General features: G+C 41.9%; 3 protein-coding genes across 7 annotated transcripts in view; 1 reads left to right on the top strand and 2 right to left on the bottom strand.

Moving 5' to 3' along the window:
- Positions 1–12,025, bottom strand: part of LOC138965195 (uncharacterized) — a 57,515-nt gene extending 45,490 nt beyond the window's left edge. For all 5 annotated transcript variants that reach the window (XM_070337315.1, XM_070337317.1, XM_070337318.1 and 2 more), the window contains exons 1-6: positions 11,891–12,025; positions 9,011–9,968; positions 3,978–4,070; positions 1,927–2,004; positions 1,432–1,525; positions 878–1,111 (exon numbers count right to left, since the gene is read on the bottom strand). In XM_070337315.1, coding sequence (XP_070193416.1) covers positions 878–1,111; positions 1,432–1,525; positions 1,927–2,004; positions 3,978–4,070; positions 9,011–9,812 — 1,301 coding nt within the window. In that variant the 5' untranslated portion in view covers positions 9,813–9,968; positions 11,891–12,025. The remainder of the gene's footprint in view (positions 1–877; positions 1,112–1,431; positions 1,526–1,926; positions 2,005–3,977; positions 4,071–9,010; positions 9,969–11,890) is intronic.
- A 3,976-nt stretch (positions 12,026–16,001) lies between these two features.
- LOC138965194 (elongation factor Tu, mitochondrial-like) lies at positions 16,002–21,511 on the bottom strand. Its single transcript, XM_070337314.1, has 2 exons — positions 21,071–21,511; positions 16,002–18,419 (listed from the first exon to the last, which is right to left on the bottom strand). Exons 1-2 carry the CDS (start codon positions 21,489–21,491, stop codon positions 17,452–17,454), a joined length of 1,389 nt encoding a protein of 462 aa, XP_070193415.1. The 5' UTR covers positions 21,492–21,511; the 3' UTR covers positions 16,002–17,451.
- A 373-nt stretch (positions 21,512–21,884) lies between these two features.
- LOC138965191 (leucine-rich repeat and guanylate kinase domain-containing protein-like) overlaps positions 21,885–27,258 on the top strand; it is a 40,026-nt gene continuing 34,652 nt past the window's right edge. Inside the window, exons 1-2 of the mRNA XM_070337310.1 lie at positions 21,885–22,140; positions 22,953–23,060. Coding sequence (XP_070193411.1) covers positions 21,907–22,140; positions 22,953–23,060 — 342 coding nt within the window. The 5' untranslated portion in view covers positions 21,885–21,906. The remainder of the gene's footprint in view (positions 22,141–22,952; positions 23,061–27,258) is intronic.

The following is a 27,258-nucleotide window of genomic DNA, read 5'->3' as shown; positions in this document are numbered from 1 at the left end:
CCTAAATGCCCCCAAAAACACAAAAGTTCTTGACGGTTGGACGAATTCAATCGGAGCGACAGCCAGCCATTGAGCTGATAGAACAGCCGAACGCGTGCGTCATGAAAAGCATGCGTATCGCTCATGGGCTCATAGAACCGCCCAGTCAGCCAGCGACAACCAGGCTTTGCGTGCGTGCGTGCTTTGCGTGCGTGTGCCACTGCGCGACCTAATTTTATGAAGCAGCAACGTTAGCAGTCTAGTCATTTGAGTTCACTGCCAATGGCTTGATGGAAAGCGCGTCCGACTATGGCCAAAGTGATCCGGGTTCGATTCCCGGCATGAGCGGTCTAATTTTTTTTTTTTAATTCTTGTTTACTATTGTTTATTATGAACGTTTTAATGTTTTATTTTACTCTAATAATTTTTTTAATTGTGTAAAATAAAATTAAAATTTTTTTTATTTTTTTTTTAAATCCACGTGCACAAGACAAAAACTTTCATACTGGGGGAGCGAGCCATTCTGAAGAGTACTCGGGTCCAGCGCCAGCGTTTTTTATTCAATCCAGTTTACATGCTAGAATTATGATCATTAAATGCTACAGTCAAACCTAATTTTCATTAAGGAATATGATGAACAGCTCAAAACAAACAGGCCATCGCTTGTGTCACATAAAACATCTCTCCGCTGATGTTCTGACATCTCAAATTAAGGACTCTTCCTGTGTAACTTAAATTGGCTCTCACTCGAGCCATGAAAGGATGCTTGCAATAAAGGAATATTAATTGGGTCGTTCAAAGGGTGTTCTTGTAAGACAGGCACCACTGTACCCAAACATTTCGGACACACCAGCAAACTGGTTTTGTCATCGCCGAAAAATTCAGCAGAAAAGGATACTATGCCACTGTTGTTCCATCCAAATGACCTGTCAGCATGAGTTGCTTCCCCTCATTGTAGTCATCGTACATGCAGGGAATCCTGGGTTTACCTCCCTTGCCAGCTGGGTTCCCTGTTGGTTTCACTGGTGACTTGCGATATTTCAGCAAGGACTCCTTTCTTGTGTCTCCATAGTATCGCACTTGCACCGCGTGATCGTAACCAAGATCTTTTTCTTGAGCTTTCTGGTCACTTCTGAAAAAGAGAAATTAAAAGTATGTCACTGATGTTACTTTATATTACACCATGAGCAAATTTTAGCATGGAGTAACTTCTGGTCAAAAGCCAAAAAACTGAAATACATAAAACTGCAACAACTAAAACAAAAACCCTTAAAGCAGAAGCACGGACACAGCAGAAAAATACATATTGTCCACTAGCACATCTTTTCTTTCTATTTTCCAGAGTAATTGAGAAATTGCTGATTCTCTTTTCGCCAGCCTGAAAGTTCATATGTTACAAGATGACAATGCAAAGTCCTTCCATCCTTTGAGAGCTAAATGTCTTTTACTTACATGAGTTTGCGTGCCTGTTGCAATGTCTGAACACACCACTCCAAGATGGCTTCCTTGGCTAACTCATCCTCCCGACCTTTCTGTACGATCCAGCCTGGAGGATTAAGTCAACAGATTAACTCATAATTAGGATTGTCATAAGCAAATGATACATTTTACATTGCTTCTCATTATAAGGGATAGAATATTGAATTACTTCATGACAAGACCTAAAAACTAATATTGGCTATTGCTTGACACAGATTTAAGGGACGAAAAACACACACACACACACACAAACACACACACACACACATACTGACTTCAAAAGACCCGCTGAAAGTTGCACTTCATGAAGACCATTGCACTCAAAATGATTGACACTTTTGTAAGCATGCACATGCACATGCACACACACACATGCACAGACAGACAAACTGACACACACACGCCCACAGACAGACAGACACACATACACACAGACACACACATATATACAGACTCCATCTCACTTACCTTTATCTTCACACATTTTAGATGAGAGTTGAAACTGGATGACAGACATGTAGTAGGATGGGTTGGCCATTGCTGTTGCTGTCAATCAATCAATTAATTAATCAGTCAATCAATCAACCAACCAATCAGTCAGACAGTCAGTCAATCAATCAATTAATCAATCCATAAATGTATCAATCAATCAATCAATCAATCATTCTTTCAGAAAATCGTTTAGTTTATCATTCAATCAATCTTTCAGTCAGTCAGTCCATCAGTCAATTATAAACAAGAGGTGAAGCCATCAAGGCTCACGTAAGAAATCGACAAACAGTAACACAAACTCAATCACTCCGTCACACACACACACACACACACACACACACACACACACACACACACACACACACACACAGAAAGAGCATAGGTGAAAGTGAAACTGTGCAAGAAAGCGAGACACTAGATCTAGATCTGTCTGTCTGCATGTAGCCTACTTACAGGGACACGACTGCCAACTAGTCTCGGCGCGCTCAAAATAATAATGACCGAGACTTTCAGTACTTCCTTCGCGTGACGTCTAACCCTCTTACGTCATAATGTGACGTCAATGTAATGTGACGTCTTCAAATGTTAGAGTTTCTACCACAGACATACACACGCACATACGCACGCACGCACGCACGCATGCACAGACAGACAAAGTTACGATCGCATAGGCTACACTTACGTGAGCCAAAAATGAAGGGATTCCTTATCAACCCTTACAATGATGGCTAACATCATTTTTGATTCCAAATGTGCTTAACACTCTTCAAGCATTTTAAACACACACACATATTATTACTATAGTGTACATTCCACATGTATACAAACCAGAAACCCTATTTTTTTTCACTGAAAATACTAAGGTGTATACATTTAAGTTAGAAAGCTTTGCCTTCCCCACCCTGTAATGCTACCAACCGAACATCAATCACCGTATACACATCCCTCTCAAAAAGAAAGAAAAAGTGGATGTCCCATCAAAATTAAATATTGATAAAGCTTTTGTTAAAAAAGACAGATTATTTAGAAAACAACAACTAGATCAAAAATTAACATCCAGAAAAATCCAAAGATGAAAACAAAGAGAAAATAAACAAACTTTTGCACTGTATCATTTTTAAATCTTGAAAACATTTTTATTATAATTTTATTTTGCAGACACAGGAGAACTAAATATTCATCTTTATTTTTGTTAATACTGAGAAAATGTCTCCATAATAAAGTTCTGTATTCAAGATTGATAAACACAAGCTTTGATTTACAGAAAAGAGTATTACATATTAGTATAATTAATACTGGATGTCACAAACTACTAGAACCTGTGCCAAAGCAAACATGATTACAAGTGGCGCCCACACAATGCCTATTGTTAGCATATATGTCACACATGTTAATGAGCGCTTCTGGGGTTATAACTCAAGACAACTCCTGTGATCTTGCCGCGAGGTGGTGCCAGTTACCAGCCGAAAGAATTTACAAGGGGCATAACCTCACCAGAACCGACCATTGTCTGTTTACCGTATAAAATGCATGACTTATACCCACGAATTGTTACCAAACCGATATGCTATTTGGGACCAATGCAAGTTTTTTTTCCTTTCTCGTGTGATCTTGCTGAGAGGTGGCGTCAGTTACCAGCCAAAAGAAAGAGGGGGCATAACCTCACCAGAACCGCCCATTACATCATAAATTACAATGCTGAGATCTGAGTAATTACCACAGTCGGTTTCTTTGCCAAGTCATTTGAGATTATATTGACTCACTGATGACTATTCTTGTCACACTTTTTATCATTTCAAATATATCCACACTGTTTCAAGGACTAATGGAAAATCAATCAATCATGCAATCAATCAATCACTTATCAATCAATCTATCAATCAATCAATCTTTCGTGCAACACAAACCAAGCCAAGTACAGCAAAAGTTCAAGCAGATCACACCAATTACATAATGCCTAATCTCACAGTTTACAACATGTAATACATGGACTACCAAACAGTAGACTCATCCTTCAGCACACTTACATCGGTTGTCTGACGGCGTTTCTGTCAAGGCCGACATGAGCTCATAATCGTGCATGCCTCGTCGTGACCTCCCCGCTACGGAGCCTGGCCCCACTAGAAAGGCAAATCAAGGATACACATGTTTCTAGCATACTATTGTATTGTTCAACACTTCTACTAACACTCTTCTATTTACAGCGGATTACCTCCCCTTCCATGACCTCCACAAATGTGTGAAAACCATGAGGTCCTATGACCGGCACGGTTGGCCTAGTGGTAAGGCGTCCGCCCCGTGATCGGGAGGTCGTGGGTTCGAACCCCGGTCGGGTCATACCTAAGACTTTAAAATTGCCAATCTAGTGGCTGCTCCGCCTGGCGTCTGGCATTATGGGGTTTGTGCTAGGACTGGTTGGTCCTGTGTCAGAATAATGTGACTGGGTGAGACATGAAGCCTGTGCTGCGACTTCTGTCTTGTGTGTGGCGCACGTTATATGTCAAAGCAGCACCCCCCTGATATGGCTCTTCGTGGTCGGCTGGGTGTTAAGCAAACAAACAAACAAACAAACAAATGAGGTCCTATAAAGAAGGGAGTGAACAGAAAATCTGATAAAACATGTTATTTGTTATATGAAGTCTTATATCGCGCGCGTATCTCCAGACTCGGACTCAAGGCGCAGGGATCTATTTATGCTGTGTGAGATGGAATTTTTTACACAATACATCACGCATTCACATCGACCAGCAGATCGCAGCCATTTCGGCGCATATCCTACTTTTCACGGCCTATTATTCCAAGTCACACAGGTATTTTGGTGGACATTTTTTTTATCTATGCCTATACAATTTTGCCAGGAAAGACCCTTTTGTCAATCGTGGGATCTTTAACGTGCACACCCCAATGTAGTGTACACGAAGGGACCTCGGTTTTTCGTCTCATCCGAAAGACTAGCACTTGAACCCACCACCTAGGTTAGGAAAGGGGGGAGAAAATTGCTAACGCCCTGACCCAGGGTCGAACTCGCAACCTCTCGCTTCCGAGCGCAAGTGCGTTACCACTCGGCCACCCAGTTCTTGAAAGAGAGGGAGTCGATCTTGAATCCGATCAAATTTAAAGGGAGGTTCCACTGTATTGTATTTTTGAACACTTTTACTAACACAGTTGTATACATGTGCCACATATATCTATTACAGCATCAGGCTACTCAGATTTCTTATTACAGTGGTAACCTGTGATAAAAGAATACCCTTTGGACCAAAGTGTCCCTACATTGCCGGTGATCTTTTAGGAACTGAAGGTGTCCTTTGTTGAGAGGTGGCCTGTTATTGGAGGGACATCACATCACGGGTACCACTGTACATAAAGGATTAAATGTGACCCTCCACCACGAAATGAGTCGCATGTCACCTCGCGCGGTTCTGCGCTATAGCTTAATGTAAGTCCGGGGAGTGTCTGGTAACAGTGTGAGGGTCACCTTAATTAGTCCCAGGCTATAACTCAAACACTTTTCGCTCTTTTCTAAAACGGTTTTCACCACTGGATAGAGCATAACAAAACTCTTTAGGAACATGTAAAAGTATGAAAATCATGCAAAGGTGACATGCGACTCATTCCGTGGTGGAGGGTCACATATAGTGTGTGGCCATTTTCAAAAATGATTATTTCTGCAATTGTCCCTTATTATGCTAAAGCACTATAATGTACCACACCACAACATCAAACTTCTACTGCCTCAATAAATAATACATACAGTATATTTCTGAGCTACAGTTATTTTCATATCATCCATCTGATAATACATACAGATGTATTTGATGAATCATTCTAAGCCCTGAAACTAACGTTTTGAGTGGGCCGACTTGAGTGGATAAAGGGAACACATATATATATATATAGTAAAGAGAAGGGGGGGGGGGGGGATTGACATGGGCTGGTGGGTGGGGAGGTGTATGTTTACTCAAGTGAAACACTGACTGGAATAGGCTGTCTGTCAAAATGAAAAGAACTGGTTCCATTTCAACATGCGTGAGTAAGAGCACCGATCGCTAAAACCGCCTTCATTATAAGGAGATATAAATCCTAAGATAAAGACTCAGCCTACACTAGTGACCGATAGACTTGTTCAAGCTGTCTCATAAACATGGACCTGTATTTAAACTGGGATCAAGGGAAAGAAAAGAACCAATGGCGCTGTGAACAAGAGGTGAGTGCAAAATGTGCCCCTACAAGCCGTAAGCAAACATATACTTCTCACTCGTTGCTCTATCGCTCGGAGTTAGGCACAAAGAGTGCTCTTAACGGCTTACATAAAAGGCACAAAGAGACCAAAAGAAACTTTTATAGTCAGGTGTGTGTATGGCGCTATTGACACAAATACATGTACCGATACTTGTAGTTTTATGTATTTGTTTTTATCTTTGCAATATTTTGCTTGGTCTCTGATCTTTAGGGGGGGGGGGGGGTGAGAAAGGAGAGGGTAGTGGGTGTGGGTGCAATACACTGACATGGCCAGATAAAGGAAGGATCGACAGACAACTTCAGGACATAGGAGGTGCATGTACATTCAAAGCTGAAGGGATGATCCGAAGCTAAAAAAGGGCACAACGAATGACAATTACTAAATAAAATAACAGCAAAAAAACAAAAGAAGGCTAGAAAATATATATTTGACTTAAAAAAATTATTTAGCCAGAAAATGCTTGCCCTCCTTAGCATGATCTACTTTGCACATAACTTTGTTAATAAATTATACAAATATTTTTTCTCAATTTCTTGAACAACATTTTGTTCAATTAACTGTAATAGCTCATTTACATTTTGGTGAATACACTTGGGCTCCACACCTTTAAAGGGTTCGATGAATCATAACCACAAAATGTAACTTGTCCCTCCCCCTCCCCCACAACCTTTCTCAGACCTCACAAAAATGTGAGAAAATAAGTTCTTAATAAAGACAGAATTCATAGCAATTGATAGGTCTTATAAACAGTTTTTGTTTGTTTGCTTAACGCCCAGCCGACCACGAAGGGCCATATCAGGGCGGTCTTATAAACAGTAAAACTCTCAGAAAACAATACGGCCCCAAAAAGGGGAGGGGGAGTCTTCTTCTTCTTCTTCTTCGTTCGTGGGCTGAAACTCCCACGTACACTTGTGTTTTTTGCACGAGTGGAATTTTACGTGTATGACCGTTTTTTTACCCCGCCATTTAGGCAGCCATACGCCGTTTTCGGAGGAAGCATGCTGGGTATTTTCGTGTTTCTATAACCCACCAAACTCTGACATGGATTACAGGATCTTTTTCGTGCGCACTTGGTCTTGTGCTTGCGTGTCAGTACACACGGGGGTGTTCGGACACCGAGGAGAGTCTGCACACAAAGTTGACTCTGAGAAATAAATCTCTCGCCGAACGTGGGGACGAACTCAAACTGACAGTGGCCAACTGGATACAAATCCAGCGCGCTACCGACTGAGCTACATCCCCGCCCCGGGGAGTCTTCAATTGGGAGGTCTTCACATGGGGAGTTCATTGCACATTAATTGTTCTACTCAGATCCCATTCAGTCACGGTCAACTGACCAGGTAATCTTCATCTGCCTTTCATTGGTCATGGTCTATTGGGCCCTGATCTTTCAATAAACCGTGACAGGTATAAGCTGGGTAAATGTTACGTTGAGTAAAAAGCAGGCGAAGCCTTACAGTGTTCACGCCGCTCGCACTGTGAGATTGTCATGGTCTGGTGAGCTCTAGCTTACTTAAGTTAATCCCTTTCTTGGGTAGTAAAAAGGCGAGACTTTTAACTTTAAGCCCATGAACACAGACTGCAATACTGTACTGATTTAGCTAGGCCGTTAATCCTTCTCATCTGTCGGACACATGCCTGTAATATCTCTAATTCTGACTTGCGATAAAATAAATGAGGGTAAATCGAACACCTGCACTTAGATTCTAAGACTCTATCACTGAAAGATACAGCCGGCAATCAACAACACATGATGCACATCTTTTCTTTTTCTTTTCTTGTCAGTGTCTATTATATGCAGATGAATTATAGTTTTCCAATTTCAACTTTGATTTTTACCAAGTAAGTTTTATTGAGTGGTTTGAATAGATACCAGGAAGCGCTGACTATTTGACAATGATGGCGCTAGTATTTTTTCAAACCGGTACACAAACTTTTATGATGCAAACTGTCCAGAAAAAAACGGTAGGCTGGTCATTGGAACCAGTAAGCATCCAACTCAGAGTACTGGTTTTGTTGTTTTACCAGCGAAAAAAATACGGTAATTAAAAAAATCAACCGGTAGGTAGCCGATTTTTTTCCGGTATTTTCTTATTTCAACTGGTAAAGTACCGGTAATTACCGGTTAATTAAGGCCAATACTGTTTGAGTAGACAAGTAATCAAAAACAGCTCATGTTTATGGCTGCTGATAAATTATCTCTAAAATGATCGACCAGCCACTTTTCTTTGCTCTAATATTTCTACTAATGAGAAACATTTTCTTCACACTTATAAACTTAGCCCATGCCAATGTACATGGCCGTTTAATTCTGATAACATTTCTGAAGATTTGTGTTTGTAAAACATGTTAGGCTAAACAAAAATATATGTTGGTTTAGGGTAACCCGACCGACCCTATTTTTTGCCGCCGACACTAACACTTTTTTTCATTTCTAAAAAAACACACCAACTTTTGGCATATTTTGCGAACCATACCGAGACTAAGTAAGGACACCTTCTTTAAAATCGACTGAATTTTTTAAAAAATAATTAAAAGATAAAATTTAAAAAATTGACCTACTTTTTTGGTCCCATTACGCTAAACCAACATATATTTTTGTTTGGCCTTAAAAAAATAAGTCAACCAGAACATTTCACTGCTTGTTTGCATACATCGATCTACTATCAGAACTAGCCATTATTCTCTATCATACACACCATCTATATCCACACACTCCACGTGATATTATGCTTGCCTTCTAACTAAACACAAAACTCTACACATATCACCAAATAACATGCTAGCAGTCTAAGACACACACACAAAATGTCTTACCTGAGGTTTTATCCATCTGTATCGATCGTCGATTTTGACGTCCACCTGCACGAGAACTCAGCGACAGGCGGCTGTCCATTCGACGACGAGCAGGATCACCAGAAATGTCTGTCTCACCGTATTCACAAATTTCCGGAAGTCCCTGACCCCCCTTGGACAAGACGCGTTTCTTGCCGCCCCGCGGCGGACCAGACTCGGCGACAGTGGAGGAGACCGAGGGAGCGCGAGTGGAGCGTCCGTCATCGATGACACTCCCCGGGCCTCCGGTGTCGTCGTCATCGCTATGAGGCTCCGCCGCCGACGCCATCATCTTGGCATGGGCTTCCTTCATGGCGTACGTCTGCCATTCCCTGTGCACGATGATGACGTCCGTAGTTAGCTCCTTGACACCGCACATCAGCTGGTACTCCAGGCTCTTAGGGATGTGGCTGGCGATTTCCTCGTAGTTGTAGATGATCTTAGCCAGCTGCTGCAGGACAGTCCCAGCGTTCACACGGGCCTCTTCAAAGAGATAGCGCTGGGAGTCTTCGTCGTTAGAGAGGGAGCTGTCAAGGCGATTCTTGATGGACATGAAAGCCGTGTTGATCTCAGGCATGAGACTCTTCTTGCCCATGCCATCGCCGAATAGATCCTCCTCTTGTTTCTGCTTTTCCTTGCTGGCTAGGTAGGCGGCAACCTTCGGGTTCAGGTGAGCGAACTTCAGGCTCTCCGGAAGATCCTCCGGTAACTTCCGGAACCGCCTTGGAACAGTGCGGTACTTGGTTTGATGGAAGAAGAATATGTCGTCGTCGGTTGACCCCATCTTGGCAGCTGTTTGTTCCTTTCTTTGAGTTGTAGAAATCTCTGGAAGAAGGGAGAGCAGCAGGTTTTCCTTTGTTTAGTTGTTCCCTTTTCAGTCAATGCTGATAACCAGTGTCTGAGACAGTCATCCCCCCTCCCTGGCACAGTTTGTGACTGCCTGAAACAGCGACAACATGGTAACAGTCACCTTGTTTAAGTGATGAGTCTAAATTGTTTAAATTATGAAATGAAAAAAAAGGAAAACAAGAAAAACAAGTCGCGTAAGGCGAAATTACTACATTTAGTCAAGCTGTGGAACTCACAGAATGAAACTGAACGCACTGCATTTTTTCACAATGACCGTAGTGCGCCGCTTGTGCATAACGGAGTAAAACTGACGAGCCTGTTCAGCGCGGTAGTGGTTTCGCCGTGCTGCATAGCACGCTTTTCTGTACCTCTCTTCGTTTTAACTTTCTGAGCGTGTTTTTAATCCAATCATATCATATCTATATGTTTTTTTGGAATCAGGAACCGACAAGGAATAAAATGAAATTGTTTATAAATCGATTTCGGAAATTTAAGTTTGATCATAATTTTTATATTTTTAATTTTCAGAGCTTGTTTTTAATCCAACTATAACATATTTATATGTTTTTGAAATCAGGAAATGATGTAAAATAATTAAGATGAACATAAATTTGGATCGCTTTATATAAAAAAATATTTTTTACAATTTTCAGATTTTTAATGACCAAAGTCATTAATTAATTTTTAAGCCACCAAGCTAAAATGCACTACCGAAGTCCGGCCTTCGTCGGAGATTGCTGGGCCAAAATTTCAATCAATTTGATTGAAAAATGAGGGTGTGACAGTGCCGCCTCAACTTTTACAAAAAGCCGGATATGACGTCATCAAAAGTATTTATCGAAAAAAAGAAAAAAAACGTCCGGGGATATCATTCCCAGGAACTCTCATGTCAAATTTCATAAAGATCGGTCCAGTAGTTTGGTCTGAATCGCTCTACACACACACACGCACAGACACACACACACACACACATACACCACGACCCTCGTCTCGATTCCCCCTCTACGTTAAAACATTTAGTCAAAACTTGACTAAATGTAAAAAGAAGAAAAGAAAAAGAAAAAACTGAAAGAAAAGCAATCAATGCTCACTTGATCCCTCCACACTGTCATCTATAATCCACACAATCTCTGCATTTGTGTTTTTCTTGATATACATGTCTGTTTTACTGTTTTGTTGGACTGGCTCTAAGTGTGTGTGTGTGTGTGTGTGTGTGTGTGTGTCACTGTGTGTGTGTGTCACTGTGTGTGTGTGTGTGTGAGTGTGTGTGTGTGTGTGTGTGTGTGAGTGTGTGTGTCACTGTGTGTGTGTGTCACTGTGTGTGTGTGTGTGTGTGTGTGTGTGTGTGTGTGTGTGTGTCACTGTGAATGTGTGTGTGTGTGTGTGTGTGTACCTGTTGTTTTAACATATATTATTTAGTGCTGAACTGTACATCATTTCTGCACAAGAACAACCATGCATATGCATATGCGTTTGTGTGTGTGTGTGCATGCCCATGTTTGTGAGAGACCTTATAATAATGCATCAAACTTAACACCTTATTTAAGTATATTTATCAGTCAATGGTGCATAAAAACACACACAAAAATGCTTAATAATATCATGAAAATATACATTTCACCACTATAAGACGCCATGTCAAATATATATACTCCACTCAGCAAAACATGAAACCAACGCCAGACAAGGGGATAAAGTCATTCACAGTCACTGCTGTAACTACCAACAGTTGAGAGCGGATGAGCATAAACTTAATCCTGTCACTTTAGGACGTATTAGCGAGAGAACGGGGAGTTAAGTAACACACAGACACGTCGCCGAGGCTTCGCCGAGTTCATCTGATAACTTTTCTTCTCACTCAGGCACGTTTAAAACTCATAAAAGGACAGGGAGAGTACTCAATCAACCATCATCTCCCAGACGAACTGCAGCCATAAAAAGACAACGTGAAAGTCTGTCAAGGAAAGAGAAAACATTTTGCGTGCATAAAAAGTCCGAAAAGTCCCGACTCACCTTGTTTTACATGGCAGAAAGTTCGCGCACAGGCATAATTGTGGGTTACAAGTTGGGGTGTTATTGAAGCGGGGTGGCAGCCATCTTGATTCGGGTGCTTGACTACGGCTATTGACTGACGCCGGAGCTCTTAGCAACGACCAGACCGCTCTCCACTCCACTCTCTAACCCCTATTCCCTGCACTTCTCGGCTCGAGCGGGCTGTGCGGATAAGGACGCGTGCTTTGGTGTTGAGTTACGGACAGGCGCTTGAGAGAGAGAGAGAGAGAGAGAGAGAGAGGGAGAGGGAGAGAGAGAGAGAACGAACGAGCGAACGAACAAACTTTATTTTACAAGGATAACGGTTTAAGGCACATTGCCTTGTCTAACAACCTGTCCTTAAACAAATACAAAACATATAATATCCACCATAGACCTAAATATAGGTCCCTGTATCCACTAAAGAAGAATACAATGGAACATATTGATAGATGAAAAATGCTTAATGCAACCAATATAAAACGGAAACAAAAATTAATGCGAAGAAAGTTAGAAAGACCACAATAAATAATTACACACACGACTACAACAACCAAACAACAAACAAGCCATAAAAAATCAAATGTAAAAAGGATTAAAGATAAGAAAAGAGAATTAAAAAAAAATTAAGTTCTACAAAATTGTAAAAAGGGCATAATAATAGAATTACATCAATACATACACAGAAGAGAGAAGGAAAAGCTAAAAGAAAGAAAGACAGATGACAACACCCTCCTCCCCCAAAAGCAGGGGGAGGGGTAAACGGGGGTAGGGGCGGGGGAGATGGTAATGCTCTACGCCTCAAGTTCATTTGTTAACTCTGCAGACCTTCTGCATTTTTAGACGAGAAAGGGAACGAAAAGTCAGTAAGAAAGAAATACACTACCTATTAGTACATGCATTAACACACATTCAACACAAAAATAGGATTAAAACCACCCCTTCCCCACCATGTGATCTTCAACTTAATGATACATATGATCATTATATAGATGAGTGGTGGTGGATGGGTTTTTTCTTCAAAACTGTAGGCTATTCAAAAAAATATTAAAAATTCAAACGACTGCAAGCAACCGACTGAAAGAGAAGAAATAAATATTTGTGTTTGGCGCCTGTGGCCTTGGCTTTGGTGTATTTACCCAGTGTTTGCTTTTTGACACGTTCAGCACAAGAGTATCGATCGATTAGATAGCGCTGACCAGAAAATCACTAAAGCTAGCTTGCATGATTACCTTGAATTTCTATGGCAGAATTAAGTAATTGGCCATATTCTTTCAAGATTCGTCTAGCTGGTAGCTATAGAAGCCATCCACATTTTCAAGCAATGGGATAATAATGTTATGGGGAAAAATACTTCATGAATGTCGTTGTACATTTAACCCAGGACCTCAGACTGACAGCCCACTTTGTCAACATCAAGGGCCAACGAATTTAGACACAACCATCATCAAACACTGAAGATGAAGAAGAAGAAGTTGTACATTTAAAAGTGAAAGAATGTGGGATGTACCCATATCTATCCTGTTTAAAGGCACACTCCTTCCTGTAAACACAGTTTGGGTCACCATCTCAGATCTGGCCAGAGACGGGCGCAGTGGCGTGTTGGTAAGACGTCAGCCTCCTAATCGGGAGGTCGTGAGTTCGAATCCCGGTCGCTGCCACCTGGTGGGTTAAGAGTGGAGATTTTTCCGATCTCCCAGGTCAACTTATGTGCAGACCTGCTAGTGACTTAACCCCCTTCGTGTGTACACGCAAGCACAAGACCAAGTGCGCACGGAAAAGATCCTGTACTCCATGTCAGAGTTCGGTGGGTTATGGAAACACGAAAATACCCAGCATGCCTACTCAACGAAAGCGGAGTGAAGCTGACTATGCTCTCAGAGTATAGTGTGGGGAACCCAAATGGGCAAACGAGCTCACACGTCACCAGACAATTCTGGAACGCAGAAGAAGAAGATCTGTCCAGGCTGTTATATTGGATAAGAACATCCCTCCACTTGGACACATACCTTCTTCTGCTTTCGTGGGCTGAAACTCTCACGTACACTCGTGTTTTTTTACGTGTATGACCGTTTTTATCTCGCCATTTAGGCAGCCATACGCCGCTTTCGGAGGAAGCATATGCTGGGTATTTTCGTGTTTCCATTACCCATCGAACTCCGACATGGATTATAGGATCTTTTCCGTGCGCACTTGGTCTTGTGCTTGCGTGTACACACGAAGGGGGTTAAGTCACTAGCAGGTCTGCACATAAGTTGCCCAGCTGGGAGATCGGAAAAATCTCCACTTTTAACCCACCAGGCGGCAGTGACCAGGATTCGAACTCACAACCTACCGATTAGGAGGCCGACGTCTTACCACCACGCCACTGCGCCTGTCCGGGACACATACCAAAAATCAACACCATGGGAACTGTTTGTGCAGAGGGGCATTTTTTATGAATCAATTTTTTTTAAACCACTAAGGTGGCTTTTTAAGAAAATGTATCACAACAAATTCTAACTCAGCACAGGAAACAGTCGGGATGCTTCTTCTTCTTCTTCTTGCGTTCGCCGTCACACCATCAGTTTAGTCTGCGAGACGAATGACGTCGTGGCTTCCAGGTCTTGTCTGCTCCCATAGAGTTTGGTGCGGAGAGGGACTGATGCTGGCCACACTTTGTCTCTGATTGGTTTGAGTTGGGGGCATGTCATTAAGATATGTTCTGGAGTCTGGTCTTCCAGACCACAGGGACAGGTTGGTGATGGGGTCAGCTTCAGCTTCCTGAACATGTGGGCGTTGAGGCGACAGTGACCAGTTCGTAGTCGCATGATCACTACTTGCTGCCATCGTTCTAGGAGATGATATGCGTCTCTAGTCGGGATGCTGAGTTTTGGCATGTGTCCAAGTGGAAGGGTGTTCTTATTTCAAGTAAAGGCCTGACCAGATCCGAGATGGTGACCAAAACTGGAAACCCTCTTACATCTATTTTCTTACCCAAATAGCCTTTTTCGGACAAAGAAGCTGCTGTAAATGTTTATTGCAGACGATTACCAACCATCCAAATGTTTTTCTGCTACTACTTTTAACTGAGAAAAATGCCAAAATATTTATTTAAGAAATCAAAGAAGTTCTATGCATGCAAGGAAATTTCTATCCTATTGCCATTGTCCCCCACTGGGGTAACATTGAACAGACTGATGAGGACTTGTGCCATAACAGAAGTTGCCTCCCCTGGTTACAAAGTACTGAGCAAGTTCTGGTGTTGTACTACCAACATTGTAGTCATTATAGTGATGATTTCAGACCTGGGAACCCCTGTTTTGCACTTGGTGTATTTTCAGACAAATGAGCGTAGTCCGCACAGCATTTGTGACCCTCCACCACGAAATGAGTCGCATGTCACCTCGCGCGGTTCTGCGCTAGGCTTAAGTCCGGGGAGTGTCTGGTAACAGTGTGAGGATCTCCTTAGTCACAGGCTTATAACTCAAACAGTTTTTGCTCTTTTCTAAAATGGTTTTCACCACTGGATAGAGCATAAAAAACTCTTTAGGAAAATGTAAAAATATGAAAATCATGCAAAGGTGACATGCGACTCATCCCGTGGTGGAGGGTCACATTTGAACATCTATGATTCAAACATGCTTCCCAGGCATCCGTCGCACCGTTCATCAAGTATACTAATACATTTGAAACAAATGCTTCTTTCAATGTTTACTCATAACAACTGTAATCATGTGCCAAAATAGTGGATTGGCTTCGGGATATGCTTGTGAAGAAAAGTAGTGTAGGAATTTTTCTCGTATTATTTTTCAACTAAGCGTACTGATCGTATTGTAGATAATCACGCGTACAAAATACGGCGAAATCGTATGGGTTCCCTGGTCTGTGATTTACTTTGGTACTTTCCTGCACACACACATGTGCCTGCACACACAATTCTCAGTACAGAAGTAGTTCAGAGTGACACACCATGATGAAGAAGAGGACAAGATGAAAGAGAAACCAAGAAGGAAAGAAACATGACAAACTGTCTATTTACTGACACTCTTTCTTTATTTGGTGTTTAACGTCGTTTTCAACCACGAAGGTTATATCGCGACGGGGAAAGGGGGGAGATGGGATAGAGCCACTTGTCAATTGTTTCTTGTTCACAAAAGCACTAATCAAAAAATTGCTCCAGGGGCTTGCAACGTAGTACAATATATGACCTTACTGGGAGAATGCAAGTTTCCAGTACAAAGGACTTAACATTTCTTACATACTGCTTAACTAAAATCTTTACAAACATTGACTATATTCTAATTTTCTATACAAGAAACACTTAACAAGGGTAAAAGGAGAAACAGAATCCGTTAGTCGCCTCTTACGACATGCTGGGGAGCATCGGGTAAATTCTTCCCCCTAACCCGCGGGGGGTGACACTCACTCAAACAGTTATGGAAACAGTCAACTGCCACAAGCGTGGTGAATTTTTTTTTTATTCTCTTTCATACAACATTCAGATGTCTCATAAGAAACTACAAGAACAATTGTTTGACTGAACATATGCCTTTCATTTGAAACCTGCTTAGAAACTAAAGTGAAGAGAAGCAGAAAGGGACAAATTAATTCACAGTATTTGGAGTTTTACACTAAATGAAAAAATTCTCATCTCATTAACTGCTGGAAAAGCATTCTTACATCATACTTTGAAGCCTCCATAACAAACATGCAAGAATAAGCTGTTTTTCTTTAGAGTGTAACATAAATATGATGATTTAAACTCGAATAAGATCTACTTAGTACTTTGCAGGGCAGAGTGCTGGTAATAAACCAATAAAAGTAATAACAATCATTCAAACACAAAACAAATAAATGTCAATAAAAGTTCATATGAACACAACACAGATTTATTGAAGATAGGCTTACACAGATCACATATATACTGCAATCATGTCAAATTCAACAATGGAATAAGACTTGGTTCACAGTTCGAACGTCTTTGCTTACAATCTGCCAAAGTGTCTTTAACGTATAAACATCTGAGAGCAGAGAGCGAGTTCATGTCCGAGACCTAAGCAATCACCTAGCTCTTTCGCTTCTTAGAAAAGCCTCTATTGCTTTCAGATTCGGAGAAAATTTCAGACAAGTATCTGAACAGAACGCTTTAAGTTGAAGACAACAACAATACATCTTGTGTAAACATTTCAAAGCCTAAAATACACAGGTTTGTTCTAACTCCCCCCCCCCCCCCCCCCCCCCCAACTACCCTCAATTACTTGGTCAGAGCAATCACTCTTTCACACACATGTTCAACCACATCTTGCTCTGCCTCTCTCAACCACACCATCAATTATTTATATTTTAAATGGTGCAGTAAACTACGGTTCAATGCACACATTACAATATCACACTCACAAAGACAATCCTTTCCATATATCAAGTCTGTATTTCAAACAGGACCGACACTTGTCATCTTTGATAAAAGTCTGTTCAAACGCAGCCTTGACTGTACTCAATAATGAGTTGTGGTCACTCGAAAAGTTTTAATCTGCACCTGTCACTAGTGTTAGGTTTCAAATCTACTCTTTGCTCTTCTTCTTCTCGCGAGCTGCAATGCGCTCCTTTTCGAGATCTTCACCGGCGCGATCAGCCAGCAGAGTAGTGATCACGCCGTAGCCGAGGGTGCCGGTGCCGTCTCGCATCGTGAAGCGCGTTCCCTTCTCGATGACCATGCTCTTACGCAGGTTCATGATGACTCTGGCGTCCTCGCCCGGCATGATCAAGTCTTTGTCGGGAATCTCCAGCAAGGCGGGCTGGTCCCACGTGTGGCAGAACATCTGCGTCTGGAAGTAGGGGGTGAAGGGTTTGGCGCGGCCCCCCTCCTCCTTACTCAGCAGGTAGATCTGGGCCTCAAAGTGGTTGTGCATGGTCATGCTGCCCGGCTTCCCCATCACCACGCCGCGGCGAAGCTCGTCACGCTTGACGTTACGGATGAGCGCTCCCAGCTGATCCCCGGCCTCGGCGCGTTCCAGCTCCTTCTTGAACATCTCGATGCCGGTGATGGTGCTCTTCCAGGACTTGTTGTAGCCCATCAGTTCACACTCGGCGCCCTTCTTGATGACGCCACGCTCCAGCTTGCCGGATACCACCGTGCCGCGGCCCGGGATGGAGAAGATGGACTCAATGGGCATGTAGAAGGGCTTGTCAAGGTCGCGCACGGGGAGCGGGATGTAGGTGTCAACTGCCTGTAGGAGCTCTCGCACCTTGTTGGCGCCCAGCTCGGGATTCCTGTCTTCCAGCGCGCACAGAGCCGAGCCGATGATGACGGGGGTGTTGTCACCGTCGTAGCCAAACTCCGTCAGCAGCTCCCTGACCTCCATCTCCACCAGCTCCAACATCTCCGCGTCGGCAGCATCCGCCTTGTTCACAAACACCACCAGCTTGGCGATGCCGATCTGCTTGGCCAGAAGAAGATGCTCACGGGTCTGCGGCATGGTGCCGTCCGTTGCCGCCACGACCAGTATAGCGCCGTCCATCTGTGCTGTACCTGTGGAAACAAGTTTGAACATATGTTTTATACAAGCATACAGTAGGACTAATCACTAAGCATAGTTTCGAATTATCCCTGTGGAATTGACGTCGCATATTAAAATAAGAGTGACCGTTTAAGATTCACTCTATAGTACAGTGAACCTCACACGGGAATATGTTGGTTATTGCAAATCAGTGAATCATTCAGTGGAAACGAGCATCCATTAAGACGACAAATACTGTAGTTAAAAATACAAGTAAAGTTACTCTGCAACGCAAAAGAGAATGTTTTTGGAAATCTGGATCATCATGAAACTAATGAGTAATGCTGTTTATGCAGCTTGATGTGTACTAGAAATCCACATGCTTCTTGATAACTTGAATTCCATGTCACATGGAGGATTGGACAGTAAGGGCACATGTGTGAGCAGGTGTACTTAGAAAACAGAAAAGACAGTTTACTCCAGAGGTGCAGTTGTCTCTCATGCACCTTCAGCAATTATCCCAGCAAAGCTGAAGGTATTGCACGAACGCTATACTGTAATCAACTTGAGAAATTTTCAATGCCGATAATACATGATAAAGAAGGAATCTTTGTGCCCTAACTCGGGCTACAGTTGGGGATGGAAGTTCACGAAAAATTGGGAACATACTATTCTAACTTAAATACGGTGAGTGCCAACAAATTCTTTGATTTTTGATCCAACGCCACCCAGGGCCGCTTTGTTAGTAGGTAGAATTTTCGAGACTACAGCAATAATGTTCGCGCAAGTGGAGGACGTCACGATTTATGTCAATGCACCGTGACGACATCCCCTCCCTCTCTTGGGGCTTTCTCTCGCGCGCGTGTGTTTGCGTGTTTATGTGGGGCACAGGTGTGTGTGTGATTGTGTGTGCATATTTATGTGGATGTGTGTTTGTGTGTGTGTGTTTGTGCATGTGTATGTGTGTGTTTGAGAGAGAGAGGGGGGGGGAGAGAGAGAGAGAGGTGATTTATCCTCCGCGGGGGGTATGCAGTGCCTTGGCATTGCACTTCTGTGCAATTTAATAAGTGAACAAATATATATGTGTACCATTCCAAATATTTGTAATCTATTCTACAGATTAATCTGACTCTGAGTTGAAAACGGCATCAATCAATGAATAATTTAAGTAATGTTTTTATTTTCATGGATTGGATTGGATTGGATAAGATTTACAGTCCAGTGAGGTTACCCTCATGGAAATTCGGGCTGCTTTCTCCCTGGGGAAAGCGAGCTGCCATACATACGGCGCTACCCATTTTTTTTTTTTTTCCCCTGCATGCGTGTATTCATGTTTCCTGAGACTTAATGCCGTGTGAGATGGAATTTTTTTACTTTATTCCAAGTCCCACGGGTATTTGATGGACATTTTTATCTATGCCTATACAATTTTGCCAGGAAAGACCCTTTTGTCAATCGTGGGATCTTTAACGTGCACACCCCAATGAGTGTACACGAAGGGACCTCGGTTTTTCGTCTCATCCGAAAGACTAGCACTTGAACCCACCACCTAGGTTAGGAAAGGGGGGAGAAAATTGCGGCCTGACCCAGGCCTGAACACGCAACCTCTCGCTTCCGAGCGCAAGTGCGTTACCACTCGGCCACCCAGTCCCATAGGTACACTGTTCACTTTATCTTTCACTCTGGTGTCCAACGAGGATAGTTGCCATGTACAGGCATTTCCTCAGTATGTGATTGTGAAGAAGAACGAAGTGACTATTCGGAGTCCAACTCCGATTTTAATAATCACTTGACTTTATTCGGAGTCTGCTGGGTGCGCACTCGTAAAAACCCGACCCGACCGGAAGTCAAAACCGGAAGATGGTTACCGATGACTGCAGCATTTCGTTGGGGGGACGATTTTCGTCTTTTGCAGACTTTGAAAGGTCTTTGAAAGCGTTCGAGAAAGAAAAGAACGTGCTGTTTGTGAAAAACTCAAAAACTCATTCGCAGTCCAACTCCCAATAAAGCGGCCATCTTATTCGCACTCGACTCCGAATAAGATCGCCGCTTTATTCGGAGTTGAACAGCATGTTGTTTTTCCTGCTCCGAAGTGTGCAAGTCCAGAAGAAAAGTTCTTGTTGGTACGACAGGTCACCAGCAAGCTTGAATCATTTTTGCTATTGCTCGGAGAGGCTTCTTGCAGGAGACATATTGAGAGTCTTTCAACAGTTTTTGATCTGATTTCATTGGACAAGGAATTTGTTATATTGGAGATAGTGACGCAGTTGCACCAGAGATGGGCACAGGCGGTGCATCAGAGGGGGACGGAGTTGTGTTAGAGAGTTACGTAGGGGGTGCATCGGAGAGGAACATGGGAGGTGCAGAAGAGAGGGTCGTAGGAGATGCGTCGGAGAGGGATGAAGGAGGTGTGTCAGAGAGGGATGTAGAAGGTGTGTCAGAGAGGGATGTAGGAGGTGCGTCGACTCCGAATAAGATCGCCGCTTTATTCGGAGTTGAACTCCGAATAAAGCCTTCCGAAGAAGAATGTCATAATTTGCAAAACCAAATGTCAGAAAGACATCACAAAATGTACAGAGCCCTAGCTTGAATCATGACATTGGAAGTGTAACGAATATTTGGCTGTGAGGTACGTGTTCCGCTGAAAAGGCCTGATGACCGCGGACAAGGGTTCCATACATACCTGTGATCATGTTCTTTATGTAATCGGCGTGTCCGGGACAGTCCACATGGCCGTAGTGTCGTTCTTCCGTCTCATACTCCACCAAAGCTGCGTTGATGGTGATACCTCGAGCCTTCTCCTCGGGGGCCTTGTCGATGTCCTCATAGCGCTTGAAATCTGCTTTAGAGTCCTCCGATAACACTTTCGTAATCGCCGCAGTCAGGGTTGTCTTTCCGTGATCGACGTGACCGACCGTACCGATGTTGACGTGCGGTTTGGCTCGATTGAAAAGCTTCTTCGTTGCCGGTGCAGCGGCAGAACGGTATATTGAGGTGAGAAATGTTCTACGATTGCATTGCAAAGTGTCGATGGTGACTTTCGCCAGTGACGGGAAAGCTAAACTTTGTGACGAAAGTGCACGCCGCAGGATGAAGGTCGCCATGCTTTCTATCAATGACCTTAAATCAGGGGAAATGACTCTCTGTATACAGAACTTTTCTTTTAAACATCTTTAAGCCAAAAACAAATGCATATTTCCAAAGAAAAATTGTGCATTTTATATGCTATTTTATACACTAATTAAAAATACCGAGTTTGCTGTTTGTTTTTTTAATCAGCATTTTTGTAAGATTTGTTCTCAGAAAATACCGTTCTTTATTTTTACAAAAACAATATTCAGCAGCAGCCAGTATCTTCTTTAATCGAGTTTAGGATTTTAAAAATAAACTGCTTGAATAAATTGCGCAAGAAATATTTGTAGTAACTATCATAAAAACAACAACATAAGGTTAAATAATAAACCAGCTCAAAATGTCATTCAGCCCGAAGCAGAAAAGTCGCCATAGCAGCGCGACAAAATGGCGGACGGAGTGGATTCGATCAGAGACTATAGAGTTTCTGATACGATCACTGATACTCCTCAGCCGGAGGGTCAGTATTACCACATGGATGCTGACCCAGACAATTTAGTGCCAGCCACTGATATACTGACTCTGGACGATATTGGCCAGTCACCTGATGTGGGCGATGCGGCTGATATGTTAGAATGTGAGCCTGCTGCCAAAGTGGATGATGAAGATGACACACAAGAGGTTTGTTTACAACAGTATTCAAGTGTGTGTGTGTGTGTGTTTGTGTTTATATTGAAACAGTTATTATCATGTAAGTTAAATCCTTATACAACACTGTAATACTAATTATCACAAGAAAAACATGCTCAGTAACAGGGTGGAACCGTTCTGGAATCCTCATACAGATACGTTCAAATTTGCATCAAGTACTAACAATTTTAAAATCTCCTGGAAAAATCCACAACATTTCTAGAAAGATTCGTCGACTTTGACAAGTAAAGAAGTAAAACTCCAATTGTACGCAACCAGAGAATGGGACAAACTTATGGGCCGCAAGGCTTAGGCGATAACGCCAGTCCCAAACTATACTACTAATTTGAAAATAAAGCCATAGTTTTTGCACCTTAAATGTGCAGAAAATTATCAATGATGATTCACTTCCTTTACAATACAATACAATACATTATTATTACAATCTGAGAAATCAACTTTCTTGTTTCCACATTAAATTTTATAGTTTGAATGATAATATATTTTTTTGCAAATAAAACAAAATGTAAAAATATATATATGGGACATATGATGGGCTTCAGGGCCTACTGCAATTGTCTGCACAAACTTAACTAATATAAACCAAAAGACAGCTGTGGAAAAAGGCATTGACAATGTTAATCTGAAAAATTAGAGCTAGCATGTGTAACATTAATTTTGTGAATGACAAAGTTTGCTCAAAGAGTTTCACAAAACCTAAAATATGTCACAAAAAGTTAAGAAATGAAGTGTTTGTTTGACCACATGGCAGTTGATATAATTTATGTTTGTTTACAATTCAGCTCTCACCGGGGGGTGTCCTGGATGAAGAGACGGTGGCCAGGGGCTTGTCCAACCTTGGACGCTCCGCCAATGGAATGAACCAAGTCTATCTCAATGCATCTGTGCCGGTATGTACCTTGTTCTTGAGGATATAAAATTTTGTCATCATTTTCACGAGTTTTCATTCACAAGCACCTGGGAAATAAATCTCATGTTCCCCATGCAATAAATCCCCGGTTACCATAGTAGCAGGAAGCAGCTAGGTTATACATGGATAATCAAAAGCAAACCCAATGGAAACGCTCGGGGATTCTTCGGCTCTTTTCATTGGCGTTTCCCCAGACCTAAACAGATGACACGACACTGCTTTGCAAAGTTCCAAAAACGAACTGGCAAACTGGCAAAAGTAAACCAAAAACAAAACTACTTCATGAAAGGTCATAAATTCATCACAAACAAATGAAACCTACCGATATGTTTTGTCTTCTTACAAAGTCATGGAGTACGTGTATCTGTGTTTCGTTACACATGCAGACGTTCAAACCAATTGACCCCTGACACACACATTTTGACCCGTGCACAAGACGTATCGATAAAGGAAGCGCAAATAAGAAATAATAATAAAGCAAAGAAAATAGCAACAAAATATGCAAACATCTAACAAAGCCGAGCAAGCAGAATAATAATAATAATAATAATAACAAGTCGCATAAGGCGAAATTACTACATTTAGTCAAGCTGTGTAACTCACAGAATGAAACTGAACGTAGTCCGCCGCTAGTGCAAAAGTGACGAGCCTGTTTGGCGCGGTAGCGATTGCGCTGTGCTTCATAGCACGCTTTACTGTACCTCTCTTCGTTTTAACTTTCTGAGCGTGTTTTTAATCCAAACATATCATATTTATATGTTTTTGGAATCAGGAACCGACAAGGAATAAGATGAAATAGTTTTTAAAACGATTTCGGAAATTTAATTTTGATCATAATTTTTATATTTTTAATTTTCAGAGCTTGTTTTTAATCCAAATATAACATATGTATATGTTTTTGGAATCAGAAAATGACGAAGAATAAGATGAAATTGCTTTTGGATCGTAAAAAAATAAAATGAATTAGAAGTTTCCGATTTTTAATGACCAAACTCACTCATTAGTTTTTAAGCCACCAAGCTGAAATGCAATACCAAACCCCGGCCTTCGTCGAAGATTGCTTTGCCAAAATTTCAATCAATTTAATTGAAAAATGAGGGTGTGACAGTGCCGCCTCAACTTTTACAAAAAGCCGGATATGACGTCATCAAAGGTATTTATCGAAAAAATGAAAAAAACGTCCGAGGATATCATACCCAGGAACTCTCATGTCAAATTTCATAAAGATCGGCCCAGTAGTTTAGTCTGAATCGCTCTACACACACACAGACAGACAGACAGACAGACACACACACACACACAAACACCACGACCCTCGTCTCGATTCCCCCCTCTATGTTAAAACATTTAGTCAAAACTTGACTAAATGTAATAAATGAGCATTTATATAGCGCAACATCATAACTTTTCAATTATGCTCTTTGCGCTTGACACATTTAAAATTAAAACACAGTTATACAAGCATTTACATATCTACATTCATAGTCAGCAACGCTTAATTAAAAGCATACACCATCAAACATACATACAAAAGATTCTTCCACTAACTAAGTAATAAAAACATGAATAAAATAGGTAGTGAAAACAAGGAAATACCAGCTGAATACCCTTAATCAAACAGAACATGTTATCAACAATACTGAAAACAGCCCTTGATGTTTATATATATTATCACATTATCACTAAAACAACAAATACACTACATGTAGCCTACTGATGGACTGAGAAAACAAAATCAGGGGTTGTATTTTTTGAAGAGGTGCGTTTTAAGTGCTCGTTTGAATGCTTGGGGTGACTGAGAATGGCGGATGTGAAAGGGTAGAGAATTCCATTGTGTGGGTGCGCAGAAAGTTAAAGTGCGTTGTCCGTATGTTTTGGTTTTGGTGTGTGGAATGGTGAGGATGCGACAGTCAGAAGAGGCACGGAGTTGTCTTGCTGGAGAATAGACGGTGAGGAGTTCAGAGAAGTAAGCAGGAGACGAGCCAGAAAAGAAGTTAAAGCAGAGGGTGGACAGTTTGTAGTCAATGCGGGCTTGAATAGGTAACCAGTGCAGTGTGTGAAGAAGTGGTGTTGCGTGATCTCGTTTTCGTGCTTTCAGAATGAGGCGTGCTGCCGAGTTTTGGACTTTTTGTAGTTTATGCAGGAGGTACAGAGGACAGCCAGAGAGAAGAGAGTTGCAGTAGTCAAGTTTAGAAAGAACAAAGGCACAGACAAGAGTGTTAGTTGTTTGAGAGGAGAGTATGTGGCGAATGGTGCTGATCTTACGAAGCTCAAAATAAGCTGCTCTACAGACTAAAGATATATGTTTGTTAAGGGTCATGTCAGATGAAAGGGTGAATCCAAGGTTTCTAGCTGATGGTGAGAAAAGAATGTCGGTGTTGCCTATTTGAACAGAAACAGGTTGGGGAGAGGGAAATGTAGTGTTCTTCTTTTTGCACAGCAAGACTTCAGTCTTATCATCATTCAGCTTAAGTTTGTTATCGACCATCCAAGATTTAACATCAGTGATGCATGTCTGAATGGTCTGGATGGCGGAATGTGTCTCTGCAGGGGGACTGGGTTTATACAGCTGGGTGTCATCAGCAAAAGACTGATTTAAAACAGAATGGTTTTGAATCAGTGTGGAGAGGGGCTTAGTGTACATGATGAAAAGGATGGGACCGAGTACTGAACCTTGAGGAACGCCGAAAGAAAGTGGGGCTGGAGCAGACATCTGGCCATCGACAAGAATGACAGGTCTAACGAAAAACAAAGAGGCACTGAGTCGGAAACAAGATCGCGATTCTTTCCTTCGCTGCACGACGCAAATCTTCTGTGAAAGCCGAGAGGGTGGAATACCGAGATGAACCTACAGAACTGTGCATCCTCAAACCTGACATATTCATCCCAACATTTTATGAACTCAAAAACACAGAAAGTTGCTTTCACACGCCAGCTTTGATTGCCAGTGGTTATCAAAATGAAACTCGTGTGGTTATCAAAACGGAACTCGTGTTTCAAAGCATGGCTCCCTGTGTTGATTGTGCACTTATCTTCTCACTACCAAAATGATGAAAAAAAACGATGTTTGGTGGTTTGTTGTCAGACCAGCTTTTTTGTCGGTCCTCGGGGGGCATATCGACTTTTATTTTATATTTATTGACCGCGGCCTTCTGCCTTGGTCAATAAATATGAAACAAAAGACGATATGCTCCCCCTCGGACCGACAAAAAAGCTGGTCTGTTAACAACCCATCACACATCTTATAATGTTCCACATGTTGTTATCTACGCATATTCGTTATCATCGTTTACAGGCAGGCAGGGTGTGTCAAAGAAAAAAAGTCCATTTTTATGTCATATTTTAATGGACAATAAAGTGTTATTATTGTTATTGTTGTTATTGATGATAAATTTAGGTTGAGGTTGAAACTGTTTGAGCATAAGTACGACTTTGATTCTGAGTGACACGCAGAACCTAGCTTTATTTCCCCCCTCTGCTTCTTTCTCTCTGTAAACGTGTAGGGCTAGTTATTTTTCGGTAACTTACCTAACAACCAAAATCACTTACCCAACAACGGGCCTGAATCCTTGATAGCTCACAGGTTGATGAGTTAGATTTGAGGGAACTACTTTAGCGATTGAAAAGCTCCGAACGCTCCAATGTACGAAATATACATCTCTAGACCAAACAATACAAACATACTGCATTTAAACTGGCAACTACAGGCTTGAACACATTAATCTCCATATAAAATCCATGAGTTTGGTTGTTTTCTAAATCCAAATCTAACGATCAGTGCAGAGAAACTCACTTTAAATCTCTTAATGAGTGCAAGCAACCTCCCAAGGCAAGTAACTCTCGTACTCTGTCTGGCGACAAGAGTAATTCCCCTTCCAAATTTTCTGAACTGAGTTGCTTGGACAAAAGACTGCAATCCGAGGGTTAGTTTTCGACAATATTTCATTTTATAAACAGATCACACGCAACCAAATGCACACATCTCATCAATTTAAAGAACATACAGCGGTTTCATACACTATTTTGCCCCAGAAAACTGAACTTCATACAGTTTTTAACGTTGGAACACGGGTGCAAAAGTTCGTCTGCTTGTCCCATTCGAAGAAAGAACATTTCCTGAGCGATACCAAAACATGAAGAGAACTGTAACCGGAGCCCTAGAGAGGGTCCGTATCCTC

This window comes from Littorina saxatilis, linkage group LG4, assembly GCF_037325665.1.
Source record: "Littorina saxatilis isolate snail1 linkage group LG4, US_GU_Lsax_2.0, whole genome shotgun sequence".
Lineage (NCBI taxonomy): Eukaryota > Metazoa > Mollusca > Gastropoda > Littorinimorpha > Littorinidae > Littorina > Littorina saxatilis.
Note: the sequence above shows the minus strand (reverse complement) of the source record. Positions and strands in the feature narration are given on the sequence as shown.